We start from the raw sequence: 20,001 nt of genomic DNA, 5'->3' as shown, positions 1-20,001 counted from the left end.
TCTTCATAATTTAAAATTTTTAACATAATCAATTTTCTGTTGGTTTTTTTTTCCAATAAGCTCATTTCTTATTCATTTCCTCAATGTCGTTTTCTTGCACTATTTTTTACTGCACAGTTAAAAGAAAATACTACAGTCAAAACAGTTTACTCCTCCTACCTACAGAGGAAAGGAACAGAGAGATTGATGCTTTAGTTTTAAACACATTTAAGGGTCTGATATACCATGGAGATGAGTGTGAAATGAGAACCTGGATAGACGGAATTATCACTTTTATGGATTAGTGTAGTGAGAATTAGCAATTTTCCATTGTAGCTCCTCAGATTTTTGGAAAAATGCATAGCAGTGGAGGTAGTGTTTTGAGTGAAATTCAGTGGAGCACATCATTCTGAAGAAGTGAAGCCCATAAAAATATATATACCATTAAAATAATACTCGTTAAAGAAATACAGCTCATACTAAGGTTTTTAAAAAAGAAATTGTCTTGCAGACATCTATAAAGGTCTAACTCCTCTATCCTTAATAGTGAAATAACTATCAGGTCCATTTAATGAATTCTATGCATATGTTAAATAACTATACTATCATTAATATTGTTAGAAAATTTTATTAAAATACTTTTTGTAATAAAAATTTGAAATTATTTAGCAGGGTTTCCAATCTCAATTTAATTTTAGGTTCAAGAGATTGACACTTTGCCCCTACTCACAATTTATTTTTCAGGTAATATCATATGCATTTATGGCTCTGCTATGAGAATTTAATCAAATATTGACTGTTCAAAATTTCTAAGCCTGAAATTAAAAAGTCAATTAAATCACTAAAGGTAGGTTTATCATGCTGTAAAGTTAAATCCCAGCTTCTCTCATCAGGTGCTGCTTGTAATTCAAATCTATTGACAAAATTCCCCTCTCAGATCTACACAGTGGATCTCAGATCAGATATTCTGCTTTCCCTTCATGTGCAGGACCCCCCACTGATACCAGTTGGTGTTTTATATGTGTAGAGAGTGCAGATTATTGGAGTTAAGATTTGTCATGCAAATCTGTCAGTTGATTGTATGCCCATCATCACCACAGTAGCCGAAGAGGCAATTTAATACTAACTATCATCCATCTTGCTAGTGCTGAGATGCCACTTACCTATTTTTTATCTATGGCAAGCACTGAACCTTGAGCAGACTATGTGGTCTGGCAGAATGAGTATGGGTTTGGAGTATGGGTTTGGAGCTTCCCCAGTTCCAATCCTAGCTCTGCCATTGTGTCACCATGTGGTCTTGGGCATATCATTTCACCTTTCTGATAAAGATTTTAAAAGGAACAAAAAGGATATAGGCACCCAACTCTGCCCTTTGTGCCTCCTCAGTTGCAGTTTCTTCGTATGTAAAATGAAGATGATAATGTTTATTAGATCTGAAAATCGGAATTCTCATCACACTGGAAATTCTGGTATTTCAGTTTGGTTTCATCCCTAATAGGGACAAAAAGTCAAAATATCAATGCTTCACAGAATGAAAACTTGAATTTTCACTTAGGAAATGTCTAAATGTTTCATTTTGATGCTTTTGATCAAAACAAAATGAATCTAAATTTTTAATTTGGAGTCAGACACCTGCACCTGTAAATTCTTATGTTTATATCATTGGATTTTGATAAATCTATGCATATTACCAAGACTCATGTAATCATGCATGTAGGATATGTCTGTTCATGTATAACTGAACAGATCTTCAGTTTAAGTTCACATTGTTACATATTTATTCAAAAAGTAGAATTTTCTAAAATCCCTAAATAGAGTTTATTCTGGCAAAGCTGGCATTTTTTTTACAGTCGTTATCATAGGATGCAAAACTAAACTTTCTTAATTTTTCCCTAGAAAATTGCCTTTATGGTAGCATTAGGCCTGGTTACAACAGAACACTTGGAAGGTAAGTATTCATATATTGTTTTACAGTTACACTTTAGTCTGTAATCTGGTCTGTTCTCCATACTATGCTGCAGACAGTAAGAATCAATGAGGAATCTGTCTACAGAAAGCTGAAGGATTTGGTAAAATCTTACCAATGTTCAGCTGTCCCTCTCATCCTAAAAATTGTGGGTCAAAGCCCCTGGCTCTTGCTTAGCTCTCTTTGCAGGGAGAAGACATTGACTCCTCAGCTGAGATGCCTGGCATAATGGGTCAGGAGAGGTCTGGCTAGAATGCACTGCTCTCAAGCAGTCCCAGCTGGTAGATGACCCCTTGAGAACTGTTACAAGGGTCATAGGTTGCAAAACCTAAACTCCACCAAAGCTGTGACCAACGCAGATCTGGGTAGTGAATCAGAGAGCCAATTTACCCACCCGTTCTGTAGGCAGATTTCTTCCCCTCCCCCAGTCCACTTGCTGGGCCAATGTCCATCTTTCTGTGTGTGTTTGATCCCTAAGTGTTCTGTAGTCTCATGATCAATGTACAGGGCATTTGGATGAAATTTAAGATTTTGCTTTATTGTGGTTGGAAAAAAATCTTTACTCCGATTGATTTCCCTTATGCTAACTTTTTAAATGTTTATTCAAAAAGTGAGCTAATTTGCCATGTTGGATTCCACAGAGAAGAGCTGCATATTTTCCGAGGTTCTTGCATACAATATAGAACAAACGCATGAATTCAGTGCAGCAGCCAGATACCGTTGACCTTTCTCTTGCAATCTTCAAAAATAAACTGCAAGAATTAACAGATTTGTGCATCTTTTTCTGTTGTGAAAGTGTAGATGGGGAAAAGTGGCCTGATTTGCATATTTGCTGCAGGTGTGAAACAGATTTCTTTGGCAGCAAGGGGAAGAGATCCAAACATTAACTACAAATTTCAGACAGTAGGTTTTTTTCTATAAAAACTTGGGCCCAAATCCACAACAAGTATAAATTGGTATAGTTCATCATAGTCCAGGGATAGGCAACCTATGGCACGGGTGCCGAAGTCGGCACGCAAGCTGATTTTCAGTGGCACTCACACTGCCCAGGTCCTGGCCACCGGTCCGGGGGGCTCTGCATTTTAATTTAATTTTAAATGAAGCTTCTTAAACCTTTTAAAAGCCTTATTTACTTTCCATGCAACAATAGCTTAGTTATATATTATAGACTTATAGAAAGAGACCTTCTAAAAACGTTAAAATGTATTACTGACATATGAAACCTTAAATTAGAGTGAATAAATGAAGACTCGGCACAGCACTTCTGAAAGGTTGCTGACCCCTGTAAAAGTCAGTGGCACTTATGCCAGCTGAGAATCTGGCCTTTGATTTTGCATGATTGAATCATAAATTACTAACTAATTTATTAAGATCCTATCTTATGGCTCCCATTCAGGAAGATACTTAAGCATATGTCTAACTTTCAATGTGCGAGTAGTCTTAGGGCTTGCCTACACATTGGAGTTATGTGCTCTATGAGGGGTGTACTTTCTAAAGCACACTAATGTGTTATGCATTAATTGGTCCATGTAGCCCTGCTGGTGCGCATTAGAGGTTCTCCAGAGGGCTTTAATGTAGTACTGTTTAAAACAGAGCACCCTAGGGAACTTTTAATGCACACCAGCAAGGTTTGCATAGACCAATTAATGCACACATTAGTGCGCTTTAGAAATCACACCCTATAAAGAGCATTACCCCACTGCGTAGACAAGCTCTTAGTAAAATCAGTTAGACTACTCAGGCTAAAAATCAGGCATGTACTTCAGTATCTGAGTTAGAGCCCGTTTTACCACTGGAAATTTTGATTTTTATGTATTTTTAATAAAACCACTCATCTTCCTGTTTCTCTAGTACATTGATTTTTTTTATTTAGTACCTCAGGGAGACTATAGCATTTTAATAACACTATCATGCCAAAATATGCAGTAGGTTTGCGTTAATTTTGTTGCTCATTTTTCCAGAGTGGCTTTTCTCTTTATATTTGCATTATAGAAAATTACCTAGTGTCCTGAAGACTGAAAATTTGAAAGCAGTTTAAAGAAAGTTTAAGACATCAGCTTTCCTATTCTTTAATGGAAATAGATTGAAATGGAAATTAAGCGAGAGCATTTTTTGCGCATCTCTTATAATTCAAAAAGTACAGATGATGATTGCAAGTCTTAGAAATTATTCATGTTCTCTTTTATATTTGAGAAAAATGGGGCAGAATCTGAAATTATGATAAAGTGCAAACTAAACATATTCAAAATGATGCTCTTCATATCATAATTCTTTTGCCCTTTGGTTTAATAAAACATGCTAATTCGATGCCACTATATTGAAAATACCAAGTAGCCCCCAAATTTTTTTCTTATACTGTAAGCGCAAAGACTTACATTTTTGAATCTACATACTATTCTAATCCTGCAAAATCAGTCCCTTTAGACAAATTCACTTTTTTTCATATTCCTGCTACTTCTAAATAAATAGCTCTGTATAAAGGCACTTACTATGGAAAGGGTATTTCTTCACAATTAGTGGTGATTACAACTGTGAAAGAAAGGTACCTCAATAGATTTCACTCTCCTGAGATTTTATTATTTCAGTCCTCTGTCATATTTACTGTTACCAGTCATTGCTGTTTGTCAGGCAGTATTGGTCATTAAATTCATCTTATTTTTAGTGTTTCTAATGTGGTTAGCAATTTTATGCTTTTGGAAATAAAAATGTAAAGCATATTCAGACTGGGTCATTAAAACTTATTTGATATCATTACTCTATTATGTAATAGCTTTTTCCTTCCTTTGTATTGATTTACTTTGTGGTTGAGGGCCCTAGACAACTTATGGGCTGTGACCCACTTCTGCAGGAATGTATGCGTCAGCCTAGCAACCCTTCCTGCTAACTTGCAGAAGAGTATCAGAGGGGTAGCCATGTTAGTCTGGATCTGTAAAAGCAGCAAAGAATCCTGTGGCACCTTATAGACTAACAGACGTTTTGGAGCATGAGCTTTCGTGAGTGAATACCCACTTCGTCAGATGCATGCACCCACGAAAGCTCATGCTCCAAAACGTCTGTTAGTCTATAAGGTGCCACAGGATTCTTTGCTGCTTTTACTTGCAGAAGAGTTTCTTTCGTTTCATTGGGAAACAGCACACTGGTCTGCAGAGAGTCAACCTGAGTCACATGCACCCTCGTTTGAGGGTTTAAGTAGTAAATGGAACACACGAACCTTGTGTTGGATTTTTGTAAGAGGAACATGTCATTCAGGATACATTGTCAATATAGGCTGCATAGACCAGTTTACAAGAGATGTTAATTAGTGATGGTGGTAGTGGGCTGATGCTTCCCTGGGGACAAAGCTGATTTCCAATTAATGCGTTGCTGATGTATGAAACCCACCTAAAGTATTTCTTTTTAGCTTTTTCTTAAAAAAAAAAATGCATACATACATACATACTTGTGGCACTGAGAATGGGTAACCAGAGTGCATCCTGTATCCAGCATCAATGACAAAAAGTTGTTACAATCTGGTGACTGGGCATGCCTTGTGGGGGACTTGAGCTTAGTTTTCTCAATCCAATTCCTACTGAATGAGTGTCCACACCACCAAAACCCTCCAGCACACTTGTTGGCAACCTCAGCTAAAGCCAAAGGCTGGATGGGCATTTGGGGTGAACTAGTTTCTTGCCACTAGAGGTAGCCCCTTATGGGCATGATATCATGACATTGAGGAAAACTTTGCACAGCTGCTGCCTGCAAATACATAGACTTCAGTCTCTAGCGTTTTTCACCAGGACTGACAATGAGAAAAGATAGTGTATGTAAGCCTCAGTTTTTCCAGAAGTGACAAGTGATTTTCAGTATCCAACTTGACATGTTTCAAGAGCCTGATTTTCAGAAAGTGCGGAGTCCCCAGAAATGGTGCATCCAAGATTACTAGTCGATTTGAAAAATGAAGGCTATAAAATACACTGACATAATAAACATCTTCTTCCATTTTCACAAGCAGTTTGCAAAGAATAAAGTGAAATACATCAGGTGAAAAATCCTGGCCTGATTAATTCAGTGGGTTCAGGATTTTACCCTATCTACATACAGAGGTATGCCGCATTACTTTTTACAGCCAATGTTAGTCCTAAATCCCTTTTGGTGTAGAAAACAAGAGTTTTCCTGTGTTTCCGTTCTGCTAAACAGGACTGTGATTAGGTGCATCTGGAGTTCCAATTATGATGACCTTAGAAGGCCTTAAATAACAAAGATACTGTATTCTATGCACAAGATCATAATATTGTTGTATACTATGGACAGACAAATTATCAGTCCGTAGTTAAGATTAAATTTAGCTTCTCATTATGACCCTGATTTTCATCACCCTCCTAACCTGAGGAAAACAAAACCAATATAAAGTAAAATTTCAAAATATCCCTGTGATTTTTACTTGATACAACTTGCAAGGGATATATGTTTGATATGCTCTTTTTTTAAAATAACAGATATTGGTAGTGCTTTGAAAGCATCTGATGGTGCTTTCTAAATAAGTTTCTGAAGGGATCATAATAAAATCTTTTAGTGCAGAGCAAGCCTATTTTGGAGGAAGATGAAATAAAAATGCCTGTGTTTGAATTTTATAAGAAAGGCTTAGTAATATCGGACCTTGAACTGCAGCAACTATCAGTGCTGAGGCAACGCAATTATACTGTAGAAACTGAAACTGAACACAATGCCCAAGGCATCGGGGGCAAGAGCATCTTGCTTAACAAGTTAGAGCTACATTTTTTCCCGATGAATGAGAAACACACAATGAACGTTTCTTTCCATGGTTACAGAAATCCAGAGCAAGCGTCAGGAAAGAAAGAGAAGAAGCACAGCAAATCCAGCCTATAGCGGACTCTTGGAAACTGAGGTATTTTATCATTCACTTTTTAAACACAGTTCTGTTCTATGCCAATAAAAGGCTTATGTCAGGGTTTCTCACACGGAGTCGCCGCTTGTGTAGAGAAAGCCCCTGGCGGGCCGAGCCGGGGTGTTTACCCGCCCTGTCCAGCAGCTCCTGTTGGCCCAGAGCAGGGATCCGCGGCCAGTGGGAGCCGTGATCGGCCAGACCTGCAGATGGGGCAGGTAAACACACCAGCCCAGACCACCAGGGGCTTTCCCTACACAACTGGCGACCCGTTTGAGAAACCCTGGCCTAAGTACTTCTTATTGCAAAAGTACATATGAATGAGGAACCTCATCTACTTAAAAGAGAGATTGATGAGATAGGAGGTATGAAACAAACATGTTTTATCTCAGTTTCTAGGCAACAGCTTTTCACATCAGAACATCATTTGGCTCTAACTGGAACCCTTGTTGATGGTCTGAGCAGAGGCCAAAAAAGGGTAAATAAACATGAGACCTAATTATTTGCTTTCCCATAGAGAAGGATCTTTCCAGGTCAAGACTGAAGAACAGTGATGGGCCAGTAAGTTGAAACTTGCACTGCTGCTACACATGTAATACTTGTCAGTGAAAAAGCAGAGAAAACAATCTAGCCCTTTCATGAGCAGTTATTAACTAATGTGCCTATGGGTCCTGTTGATAGTAAAGGAACTCAGACATGAAACCCTGACATCTAACTTCTGCTCTTTTATTCCAGTACTACCGTGTTCACGCCAATGAGATTTTGCAGGTGTAACAAAATTTGACCCTAGTCTAGCATTGGATTCAAAGCTTGGGTTATTAAAAAAAAAAAAGTACATTTTGACCTTCTGGTTTTGTTCTGATAATGGCAAAATATTTTGAAAAAGTTAAAAGCATTTCACCTATCGTGTAGATTTACTTTTATATCATTAAAATTAATATTTTAATGTAATAAAAGTTAACAAAATTAATTATATTTTTTATCATATTAAAATGAAATACTTTGACAAGGAAGCTGTGTGACATTATCTAAAGAAAACGTTATGATAGTTTTCAATTAAACATTTTCAGAATCTTTGTTCCACAGGGAATTTGGAAATTTTACCATTCAGTTGTAATTCAGAATAAAAAAAAATTGAAATTGCGCATAGAATGGAAATGTTGGTTTCTGGCAAGCTCTACATATGAGCAACATTTATTAGTTTTTCCTGTGTGCTATAAACCAAAGGACATAGATTTTGCTTAACAAGTTATCAGCAATGCAGACTCATAGCTAAACCAGCTTTTTGAGATATCCGGTTATTTTGGCCAATGTGGTAGAGGGGAGGTAGTTGGTTGATGGGAGAAAGGAACTGGTAGGCAGAATGTAAATGGGTTGTTGAATGACTTATCTGTGAAGAAGGTTGGTCTTGTGGTTTACGGCCATGGAGTGGGTTTCAGGAGACCTGAATTCTATTCCTGTCTTGCCCACAGACTTGCTTTGTAACTTTGGGAAAATTGCTTAATCTCTTTCTGCCTCAGTTATCCCTATTTTACAGATGGGGAATGTTGATGCTTCCTTTTCCCCACCCCTTCTATCTTATTAATTCAAACTGTGAGCTCTTCAGGGTAAGGACTGTCTCTTGCTATATGTACATATAATGCCCAGCACCATAGGGACCTCAAGTAAACTTGGCTTGAAGTTTACTGCAACTGGATTGTTTAAAATGTATGTTGCATGGGTTTTTTTGGTCCTAATCTGAGGGGTATTTTTGAGAAACTAAATTAACTTGTATAGGGTTGATGAGGAGGTAAATACATTTATCATATCCTAGTTCTTGGTTCTTATTAGACTTATTCTCATAAGTATATCCTGAAGTGAAGAATAGCATGCAGAAAGAATCTTAAAATGAGAGAGTCATGTGGCTGACCAGCTCTGTCGTAATTAAGAGCTGTCATTAAGGACTGACCATAGGGAATGTCATTCAAATAAAATGGAAGCAAACAGTTTTCCTCCAATCAATTAGCTTCGCAGATTGATTTACTAATCAGTGAGCTGAGGTATTTTGTGGCATTTTCCCAGGCATTTTGGTGCAGTTTAATTTACAGTTGATCTAGTGGATGATCTTTAATTCATGATTGTTTAAATTGAAATTGCATATAGATTATACTTATTACTTGCCTCTTCCCCCAAACTGCAGGAGCCAAGAAAGTGTGCTTCATTGTGCTGTTAACCTCCTTGATTGTGAATATGCAGTTGCTGTTTCAAACTGGATTTCTGTTTCTGCAGCTAAATCTCTGCCCAGAAGCATGTTTGGGGGTTTTATGCTGTTAAGAAATTATTCCATTCTTCCACCCTGGGTAGTATATTTTTTAAAACAGAAGGAAGGCTATGTTTCAGGCTGAATGTTTTCTGAAGGAACAGATGTCAGCTGAAAATTCATTAGCCATCCAGTCATCCATGTATTCTGAAGAGCATGACAGAGAGCAGTTTACTAACCACTGAATAAATCATTTGTTAGAAAGAAAACTCTGATTTTCCTGAAAGTAGGTTCAACAACATCTGTCGGAGGAGTACAGCACTCTTTGCAATCTCACAGAACAGGAACTGGATGGGTCAGGAAAGCAACTACTGTGGATGGAGACCTTTATTCTCTAGGTTACAAACCCAGGTTTCTAGTGACCAATAGCTGTTAACATTCCAGCCAGTTACCAGATGGTATTTGGTTGTCTCAGTCAAGTTCCTAGTGAACAGGTGTCCATAGGTTTGAAATTCTCTCAGACTGAAATGACCTCTGACACCTAAGGCAGTACACATTAATGTTTGAGGGAAAATATTTTCCCAAGGCCTTTGTGTACAGCTTGCAATCAAAATTTATTTGTATCAAATGCAGATAATTGTCACACAAAGTGGTGACTTCTTTCCCCCTCCTGTGAGAAGTTCATCACCAATTCTATTGACACTAATAAAAGTGTTGTCTTGCAGCAACAATTTAGTACATATTGGTTTATGATAAATGTTGTTTGGATGCCACGTTCTTTAGAACTGTTTACAGACCCCAGGAACCACTCCTGAAGCCCAATCAATAATTTGCATTTACCGTTTGTTAATAAAATCTAATAAAGGTGTCTAGAAAAACCTTGCTAGAAGATGAATAATGCAGCTGTATGTGGCTTAGTTCACCATCTGAGGAGCCTTAAGAAGCCTATATTCTGAGTCACAGAATTAGCTTTTTGAGTACTGATTATGCATGAAGAAAATTCCTTAGAGACTGAGGGTAGAAAAGCATAAGAGAGCCAGAGCTCTTGAGATGACAGTATGGTTTCTTTTCTCTCCCTTTGCAGCGGAAACGCCTGGCATCAAATTATTTGAATAACCCCTTGTTCCTTTCAGCAAGAGGTAAGTATTTTTTAAATGAATACATTGCTATTATGATGTGGTATTAAATATTTATTAGTTGTATTTGTTATTAATTACTTCTAGAGTACCATAGGGTGCATAGCTATACAAGGCCCCTGCCCCTTGGACTGTGCAATGAAAATGGATGATTACACTGCAAAACAAAAGTTAAAGTTAAGGGATCGTGAGGATATATAACCCTGATCCCCCAAAGCCCTGGGAAATCAATGGAAGATCGGGTTTCTAGTGTTGTAAAGGAAAAAGAAGATGTTAAGGAGGCAGTATTGCCAATCCCAAATGTTCAAAAACCATGGGATTAGATTAAAAAAATAAATTAGGGGATCTTTTAATTTATCTTCTGGTTTTCAGCTTCTAGGAGTCACATTTTCCAGCTGTACTCTGTAACTATGAGAGCTAGAAACTTAGTTTTCAAAGAAAAAGTGAAATTCTCACATACTTAATGAGTCCAGGAGCTGGGGCTTTAAGGAAAACACCACACTCATGTAAGATTTGGTGATAAAAAACAAGTTGGCAGCACTGAGAGAAATTTGGAGAGGAAAAGTAATGGCTCTTGGGAAGAAGGAATAAGTGACAGGCCTAAGGAGCAGCGTGAGAAAAGGCACAGAACCGAGACTGGAATAAGGGAAGAAGGAGGGAAAGTTGAGGAGAGAGGATTAAACAGAGCATAGAAGGGAACAAAAATTGCATTGTAGGGGGGACAGCGCTGTGTAGAACTGAGGATGAGAGGCTTGAATACATTGCGGAAGAGGAGAGGAAGACTGTAAAGAGATGTGACAACAGCTACAACTTAGATTCTATTGTAAATGCACACCATAGTACTTTAGAGGTATTTTTATCCTTTTTCAACAATAAAAAAATATTTTTTAAGTATTAAGGCGCAATTAAAAGTGCCATTTTAATACAGATGCAAAGTTGTGACCTGCTTTGGTCTTTTCTTTTTATGTTGCTGATATCAAATTTTCCTTACTCTTCTTATCCAACTTAAAATTGATGCCTGTGTTTCCCTGTAAACAAATGCCTAGAGAGAACAACATTAGATAGGTTACTCTCAGACCCTCAGTAAATGTCCTTGTTTCCTCTGTGTGTCCATGTTTTTAGACAGGTGACAAAGCTTCAGTGGCATGACTGTCATAAAGCTGCTTGGGATATGACACAGTTTTACCTTAATTATTAGCTATTTTAGTAAGCCCTATAACTATTCTTCCTAATACCTAAAATCCCTGTTGCTGTGCTGAACAATCTCTCCATTGTCTGTCTTTATTACATAGCTCACAGCTTCAGTTATTATATATTTGTATTGTGATATCACCTAGGAGCCCCAGTGATGGATCCCATTGTGCTAGGCACTGTGCAAACACAGAAAAACAAGACAGCCCTTGTCCCAAAGAACTTACACTTTAATCTCATTGTCTTCATTGCGTAGCTCACCACCTTGCTTATTATACCATCCTCCCTTTAAAAATAATTCTCCATTTAGATCATTTTAGCAGGTAGAAGAGGGAAAAGTGGACACTCAGGGCTTGGCTACACTTGAAACTTCAAAGTGCTGCTGCGGGAGCACTGCTGCGGCAGCGCTTTGAAGTGTGTGTGTGGTTGCAGCGCCAGCGCTGGAGAGAGTTCTCCCGGCGCTGCACGTACTCCACATCCTCATGGGGTTTAGCTTGCAGCGCTGGGAGCCGCACTCCCAGCGCTGCAGCACTGTTTACACTGGCGCTTTACAGCGCTGTATCTTGCAGCGCTCAGGGGTGGTTTTTTTCACACCTCTGAGCGAGAAAGTTGCAGTGCTGTAAAGCGTCAGTGTAGCCAAGGCCTCAGAGTAGGCCAACTTCATTGACAAATGCAAACCAAAAAGGATTTATTTATTTTTGAAAAACATTGTATATTTGTTAAAGAAAACAGTGTGCAGGAAACAGCTCTTCCTTTCAAAAAATGTAGGAGAGAGTGGTGCTTGTGATATTCTCGGTGAAATGTCAATTATTCAGAGTTTGTTTATGGGGAAAAATCTCTTAGCTGAAATGAGATCATGTCCCTGATGTGCATCGCCTATATAGAAAACTCTCCAATTATCCACTCCTCTGCTTATCTGAATAACATCCATGTCCCCCGTTCATCTGAATAATCATAGTTTCACTGTGCTCCGTGTGTGCGCGCATGCATACAGGCGGTGCTTTGGGCATGTGGATCAAATTCTGTCTGCCAGATATATGTAAACACACACCAGATAACGTGTGATCAGAAAAGGAGAACAGGAAAGAAGTTTCCTCAGTTCTGTCTCCCTAAACCAAAGAAAGACTACTCCATCAGCTGACTTACAGGAGGGAGGAGAGACATTCTAGGGCTTTTCAGTGAAGCATTCTGCCCAAGTGTTTTGTGACTCAGCAATGGAAATTACAGACTTGGAAAAAAGAAAATTAAAGAATGATTTTTTTCCAAACAGTTTCTTGAAAAATTCAGTGTATTTTTCAACCACCTCTAACTACTCCTTCCATCAGGCTTGGGCTATAACCATTAAAGAGTCATTTACGCAATAGACCAAAACATGACACACATTTTTGACATGAGCAATTCTGATGTTGAAGGGTTGATGATAATATAATGCCCGATCCTGCAAGGTGTTGTGCATTTTATCCATGAGTCAGAAAAGCACTTAAACACTTGCTTAACTGTAAGTCAATGGGACTACTCCTGTACTGAAAAGGTAAGCACCTGCTTAAGTGCTCTGCTGGTTGGGGGCCTGAGTGTTCGGCCTTGGAAGAGTCAAACCTTTAAAGAAGATTTTTTCCTATCTAGTTAAGTCTGGATAGGTCCTATCCATTGCAAGTTTAGGACAGACATCAACCTTTTGGTACTATGAAATTTTTTAACATCTTCAGCATTTAGAGTTTCAGGTGCCCAATTCCTAAAACCTAAATAACATGCAGCTCTGAATACTAAAATGTTAATTGGTGCTATTTCAAGTGTCACTCTCTCATGTCCACATTAAAATAACCTGCTATAACCCCCTTCCCCCTTCTTCCATCACTTGTGTCATGGCTTGACTAAAATTCATTGCACTGATGTGTTGCCCACTAACTTGTTCTCTGCCCTTCTTTCATGTGCTAGCAAATGAGGATCCATGTTGGAAGGTATGTTTAGCAAGATTTGTATATTACCACTGTCTCTCTCATCATCATGTAATACAGTGCTTGCTGTTAATTATCATAGTCTCTGCCACGGTACAAAATTGCAATATTTTCTTTCCCTTTTTTTCCTACCATTTCTGGAATCTGTCTAGTTTACCTAAATCTTTGAACCATTAAAACAGAATTTCAGAACAAGATGAACTTACGTGCTTTCATGTTCACGGGTTTGAATTTAATACTTTGTAGAATCCATTGATTGAGAAAATGCTGGTTTAGCTTTGTGGTATTAATAAACATCTAGGAAAAATATTTACTGTTCTACTTGAGTAGATCTCTCTCTGCTAAGGTTAAAATCTAGACATTTTTAATAGTGCTTTCTAATATTGACATTTTTGGAGAGGAATTTTGAGTTTAGGATCTGATACTGGATAAAGCTGACATGAAATTTTGTAAAAATGATTTTCTGAGAGATGAAAATATGATTATAGAATATGTTTATTTCAATAAATCACTTTTTTTTTCATGGAAATCTAGTAGGAGAATTGAGGTTTTTATGTAATGATTCACAAACCATGAGAGCTCCAAAATCAGTCTCCCTTATCTTAAAATGTACCTAATTATATGAAGAGTAATTAACATTGCCACCATATTAGCATAGCAATTTACTACATGACATTATAACTTTGTTAATGAGACTTAGCAATATATAAAATGAACTACTGATAAAGTACTAATCAGTCGTGTGTGAGAAAGGTTGTCATAGTAGATCTGTGTGGTTTAAATCAGAAAACAACAATTAACAAACTAGAGAAGAGAGTGATGGGGGCCCTCTACAGGAAATTTGTGAGGGGGCATGTGGGAGAAAGTTGTATTCATGCTTGTTTCCCTAGCAGCTCTTCAAGGTAATGTGTGTAAGACTTGGAACTGTGCTTTTTTTCCCCCCAGAAACTTTTGCTTACTTGCTTTTACTGGGGACTTGAAGAACAAGTGAGCCATATAATGACATTGGCCCACTCATCGAAATAGAACTGCACCTGGTGATGTGTGTGTGTTGGAAGTGACAGTGACACATTCCCAGAAACAGAGTGGAATAATTATCACATTGCTGGCTGGAAACATTAGTTGATTCATAGCTGTGTTTGATTGCTGTCTGCGTGATTGTTTGATTATTTCACATTTTTTCTATTTGTTTCAACTCATTGAATTTTGCTCATTTGTTGTTGATGAGTACAAAATTGTTTGTCTTCCTTCTACAGCAGCCAGGAAGCTTTCGAAAATGAGATATTGTGTTTGAATGGTCTGTCTGGTGAAGTAGTGGCTCCAAGTGCTGCTTGTGGAAAGTTACATTAAGAGTTGACTTGACCCAACCTACCCTCTTCTTCTCTTTCAGAATGAAATTCACCACGATGACCACTGTACAGCATGTAAGCGTGGCATTAACTTGCAACCATGTGGCACATGTCCAAGAGCATATCATCTCAATTGCTTGGATCCTCCTCTGAAAACTGTCCCCAAAGGGGTTTGGGCCTGCCCAAAGTGCCAACAAAAGGTAAGTGAGTTGAGGCATGTGTTTTGCAGTCATTCCAAGAAAAGAAAAAAGGAGAGAGCCTACAACAGTAGCTAAGGAGACAAGATTATCAAAAGTAATACAGTAGAACCTCAAAGATACAAACACTAGAGTTACAGACTGGCCAGTCAACCAGACACCATGTGAAACCAGAAGTAACCAATCAGGCAGCAGCAAAGACTAAAAAAAAAAAAAAGTCAAGTAAAGTACTGTGCCTATATTGCATCTTAAAAGTAGGCACATCTGGGCTGCCTGTCCCCACCTCACCCCCATGTGCTGGGCAGCCACTTACAGCTAGGAGGTGATGAAGCTGGGGCTGCCAGCCTAAGGCAGCCAAAGCCAACAAAGCAGGAGCAGTGCTGGGGTCTGCGCCACTTCACCCCTTCCCCCTCTTCCCCCACCAGGAGGGGGATGCATTGTTTTTATCACCACCCCCTTTCCCAAGCCAGGAGGGAGACACGCTGTTTTCTCACTCACACACACAGCCGGGAGGGGCACAAGCTGGCAAACTCAGTCCAACCCAGGGAAGGAAGCTGCCAGCGCTGAGTGGGGAGCTCACCTGCTGCTGGAGCCTGGCCTGAAGTGTCAGCTGCTGGATCTGGAGCCTGAACTGCGCTTTGGTCATAGTTGCAAACATGTGAGAGTTACAGACACAACCTCCATTCCCAGGGTGTCCGTAACGCTGAGATTCAACTGCATTGAAGTTTCTTTGGTAATTTGCTTCTTTTGTTGCCAGGTAGTTTCACAGCATTGGCCTCATACCTTTCATTTTTTCCCCTCTTGATTTCATGGTATTGCATCCCTCAAGATTTACGCTGAAAGATTAAAAATAGCTGTTCGTTTCCTTTACATTTTTCTTCTATAAAAACCACCTGTACGTACAATTGCAAAGCAAGTAATTTAGTTCTTGCAGACGGAGGCGACAGTGTCGTGCACAGAAAATGCACCAGAGGAGCTGAAGGTTGTAAGGAGAGTACACCATCTTCTTTATAAGATTTATTATATGCAGCTATTGATAAACATTTTAGAAATGCAATTCTAACAGTGTTCACACAAGCCAAATGATTAGCAGCAGGTCTGTAAGAACTGTAAAACAATGTTGCTAAATTGCAGAATGAGCAGGCTTAATTTTTGTTCCTTATAATTCTCTGCTTTAGCCCCTAGGAATAATTACTCTTTAGTTTCTTTGGAAATGTAAAAGAGAATTGCTGGTCTATATTTACATTTAGTGGAACCAGCCTATCTTCTCTTCTCTATCAAGTCCAGTATTCTATCTCCAGTGGTGGCCTGTACCTAATAGGTAGGCAAAATACCTCTAACTCTCCTGGAAATTGTGTAAGCCTGTATGAAAGGGGCTGGAGAATAATTCCTTTTGGCCCCCTGTGGTGGTCATCAAGTGTGAGATTTGAAAACCCCATCCTAGCAATTATGTAGTGACACTGTTTACAGTGAAGTAAAATAAAAGTTACCGAATTTTTCCACTGCATTTCAGTTTACAACTTAAAATTCCAGTTATACCATTTTTTTGTAATAGTAAAGTAAATAGTAAAGTTTTTTTGTGGGGTGAGTGGGAAGGCGTGAATTGTGTATGTGTGTCTCTTCGTGGATTACTAATTTGTGTTGTTCTTTGGATTTATAGGTATTAAAGAAAGATGAAAATGTGCCATGGACTGGAACTCTGGCTATTGTTCATTCCTATGTTACTCATAAAACAGGTACAGAATGGCGTGATTCCTGATAAGAGGCTCTCTAGTCCCCAGTTAATGGGAGTGACTGTCTAACTCAGAGGGCATAAATTCATGTTAGCAAGATGCGTGGAAGAGCTAAAGCTCCATAAGATCAGTGGTAGTGCCTGCCAGTCAGTATTACTAAATGCTTTTCATCCTACCCCCTGTTCTCACACACATTTTTTGTAACATTCACCTTTCAGCTGAAGTTTTCCATGTTTTCTCATGGATTGAAGATTAATTTGTTCTTTTTTAGAAAGTTTGAAAGAAAAGAAAAACTTTGAAAGACAAAAACATACATTTTTTTTCAAATTGGAGAAAAATTCTAAAGTTGAATGAACAATTAATAATAAAATCTTTTGAATGCCTATTCAAAAACATCAAATTGTTTTGATTTGGCATTTCATTTAGAAACTGGTCATTTGCATTCAGTACTTTGTCTTGAAACTGTTCTTATTTTTTCCAAAACAACCTTTTAGCCATTTTCTAAATTTTTGTTTTCCTTTTTTTTGGCCAAAACTGTTCACTGTATTTGACCCCCCCCCCAAAAAATGCACTTTTTAGCAAATGTACTGGTTGCAAACATTTTAAGAGAAGTTCTAATTCTAATTACACTTTAAAGTACAAGGCCAGTGTAAAAATTGCTTATGACTGAAAACATGAAACTTGGTATGAACATAGTCTTTGATAAGAACTAGTGCCTTTGCTTTAAAAAGTATTGGTTTTGATTTAATAAAGACATGACTGTCTGAAACTGTGTACCTAGCATTTGTGAGAGGAAATGTCCTTAAATGAATTTCTGTAGCCCTGAGCAGGTAATTTAATCTCTGCCTTAGTTTCCCTATCTATAAAATAGGGATTCTATATCCACCTCAAAGGTGTGTTGTGGACTAATGTCTGTCCTGTACTTGAACCATTTCAAAAGTGATAGAGAGTTATCTTATGTGCAACTGGAAACTCAGTTCCTCTGGCTATGCATTTTGAGATGGGACTGGGTAGACGTATGGAATGCTCTATCTAGAACACTTAATCCTATTCTCATGAGTCAGTGCAGACCATTTTTTCAGTCTGTATCTTAATATTTACATTCTAAACCTTATTGTTCCACAGTCAAAGAAGAAGAGAAGAGAAAATTATTAAAGAAAGGCAGCGAGCTGAAGAGTGAACATAGACAGTTGGAAGAGAAAGAGAGACTTCTCAACAATGCAATTAAAGTAAGACTCCAGACTGTGGGGCATAATGTCTCCCACAGAATTGGTTATAAAGCGTTTATATTTGAAAAACTGAGATTAGATGGCTGGGAAATGAGTTATGCTCACAAACTATTCATACTCAAGTGTGAATAGTTTCTTTACAAAGAAACATATATGCGGTCTCTTTGTGGGGGGTGAGCAAGATACACTGACAGGTTGAGGAGCAGGAGGCAGTGGCAGATCTGTTATTGGAGCGCTTCCCCACTCAAATGAGAAAACAAAATTAAACATATCTTCTGTCCCATTCTATACACATCAGAGCTATAGAACTGCAGTATAGCACTTCCCATCTTTCACAAGAAAGATCTGTGCATGACCTGCTCCAGTGCCAAGAGCCTGCGCATCAGTCCAAAAGCATGAGGTTAGGCAGGTATGACCATCGTCACCACTCTCAAAAGGTCTAGTATCACAGCAGTGTTCTCAGCATCTCCTACAAGAACTAGAACCAAGGGTTGCTGGAGGGGGTCACCCAAGCATAACCTGATTCCAGGTATGCGTGTACACTACTTCTACCAGTCCCTGCCACTCTAGAGAGTGTAAGCCCGAGTTTAGAACCCAAATTCCTAGCTATCATGGACATCAGGACTTACTTAAGGCATGGCTATTTGACCACAAACCTGTCCCCAAACTATAGAACTACTACTACTAAGAATTTGCTTGTTTGTTTGTAATATGGTGTAACTACATATTTTAATCTTCTCGATCCTGGAAAATTAAAGTGGCAGCTGCAACAGTAACTGGTCAGTACTTGCTCTACCATTGCAGTTATCCAGGAGAGGCATGTTAAATATTTGATCACATTTAAAACAGAGTGGAAAGAAAAGTAATAACTTATTAAAAGACATCACAGTGGGAAGTACTCCCTTTAACTGTACATAACCACCGTCAGCTCTAATGGAAACTAACACATGCACGGAGAAAGGTCTCTGTGGGGTAGAGTATTCTTTAGTGGTTAGAACAATGTAATTGGATTAGTGATTTCAGAATGAAAGAGAGTTTGGGCCAAATTCAACGTGTGTGTGTGTGTGTGTGTGTGTGTGTGTGTGTGTGTGTGTGTGTGTGTGTGTGTGTGTGTGTGTGTGTGTGTGTGTGTGTGTAAAAATAATTGCTATTGAAGTCAATGGGACTGGTGCAGAAGCAGAATTAGGCCCTTTGATTGTGAAGCATTCTCTCTTAAATGGCAATGTTGGCCTATGATAATATTTATCCAAATCAAAGAGGTTTCTGAGGTTTAGATTAACTAAAAAAGTAAATTACCAATTGAATTAAGTGAAAACCCCATACACACCACGTGTGACAGTGATATTGTTATAAATTGCAGACCCATGCATTTATTATTCACCTGGGACTACTTCACCTGCCCTCTAATCCATCTCCCCCAGGGTTTATTCCAAAATCCCAAACCTTTGAACAGCTACTTTTTTTAAAAAAAGAAAAAAAGTCAAGTAAGTGTTTCCTGCTTCCCAAGAACTGCAGAATGTTCTCCTCTAAAACTATTCTGGACCAAGGCCCATGAGAGACAATATGCAGACCTGGACCAGTAACTGTTTTGGGTTTCATGACCTATTGGAAAGAGAAACAGGAGCTTTCATCCATTAAAAGCCAGAAATTCCCTTCCCAGTAGGATAAGGCTTCTGTTTCTAGCCATGGTAGAACATTAAATAGTGGCCCTTAAACTAACATTTTATACCTGAAAAATATTTGAGGTTTTCTTTAGCAGTTTACTGGCATCCTTGTTACTAAGTTGCCTGGCTTTAGGTAAATGGATTTAAAACAAACACCATTTTATTTAGTCTCCCTAAAATTGACTGTAAATATGTGCCACATACAAAATACATCCGAGTGTAGTTTGACCTGAAGGTTTTACTGAAGTCATTTGGGAAGACTTACAGTGCTTATTGATGGCTTTGCCACTTTCAAGTCATGTGGCCATTGTAAACCCATGCCAACAAAATCTGTAGACTGCCATCACATGATCATGTATTCTTCCTGTCTTTCAACAGGATATGGTCAAAAGTGCCCTCAATATATACTTGATCTTAGATGAATATTGTTGCTAAGACAAGTGAGGCACTATATGCACCAGTGGGTATTACTCCATTAGTT

The 20,001-nt window shown here is 38.4% G+C and overlaps 2 protein-coding genes across 9 annotated transcripts in view; one reads left to right on the top strand and one right to left on the bottom strand.

Annotated features, from left to right (window-relative positions):
- The window catches only part of UPK3A (uroplakin 3A), an 897,123-nt gene that overhangs the window by 737,313 nt on the left and 139,809 nt on the right, over positions 1–20,001 (bottom strand). The window lies entirely within an intron of this gene.
- PHF21B (PHD finger protein 21B) overlaps positions 1–20,001 on the top strand; it is a 244,166-nt gene that overhangs the window by 221,781 nt on the left and 2,384 nt on the right. For 7 of the 8 annotated variants that reach the window (XR_007769592.1, XM_050924809.1, XM_050924790.1 and 4 more), the window contains 7 exons: positions 1,876–1,927; positions 6,754–6,830; positions 10,151–10,205; positions 13,329–13,351; positions 14,739–14,897; positions 16,555–16,630; positions 17,753–17,856. Coding sequence is in view for 7 of the 8 variants with exons in the window: in XM_050924809.1 (XP_050780766.1) it covers positions 1,876–1,927; positions 6,754–6,830; positions 10,151–10,205; positions 13,329–13,351; positions 14,739–14,897; positions 16,555–16,630; positions 17,753–17,856 (546 nt within the window). In the remaining variant the exon portion in view is untranslated. Of the gene's footprint in view, positions 1–1,875; positions 1,928–6,753; positions 6,831–10,150; positions 10,206–13,328; positions 13,352–14,738; positions 14,898–16,554; positions 16,631–17,752; positions 17,857–20,001 lie in introns of those variants that run through there. The other variant, XM_050924831.1, reaches the window with a different exon arrangement.

Source organism: Gopherus flavomarginatus, chromosome 1 (assembly GCF_025201925.1).
Source record: "Gopherus flavomarginatus isolate rGopFla2 chromosome 1, rGopFla2.mat.asm, whole genome shotgun sequence".
NCBI classification, from domain to species: domain Eukaryota; kingdom Metazoa; phylum Chordata; order Testudines; family Testudinidae; genus Gopherus; species Gopherus flavomarginatus.
This window is presented reverse-complemented; position numbering and strand designations above follow the sequence as displayed.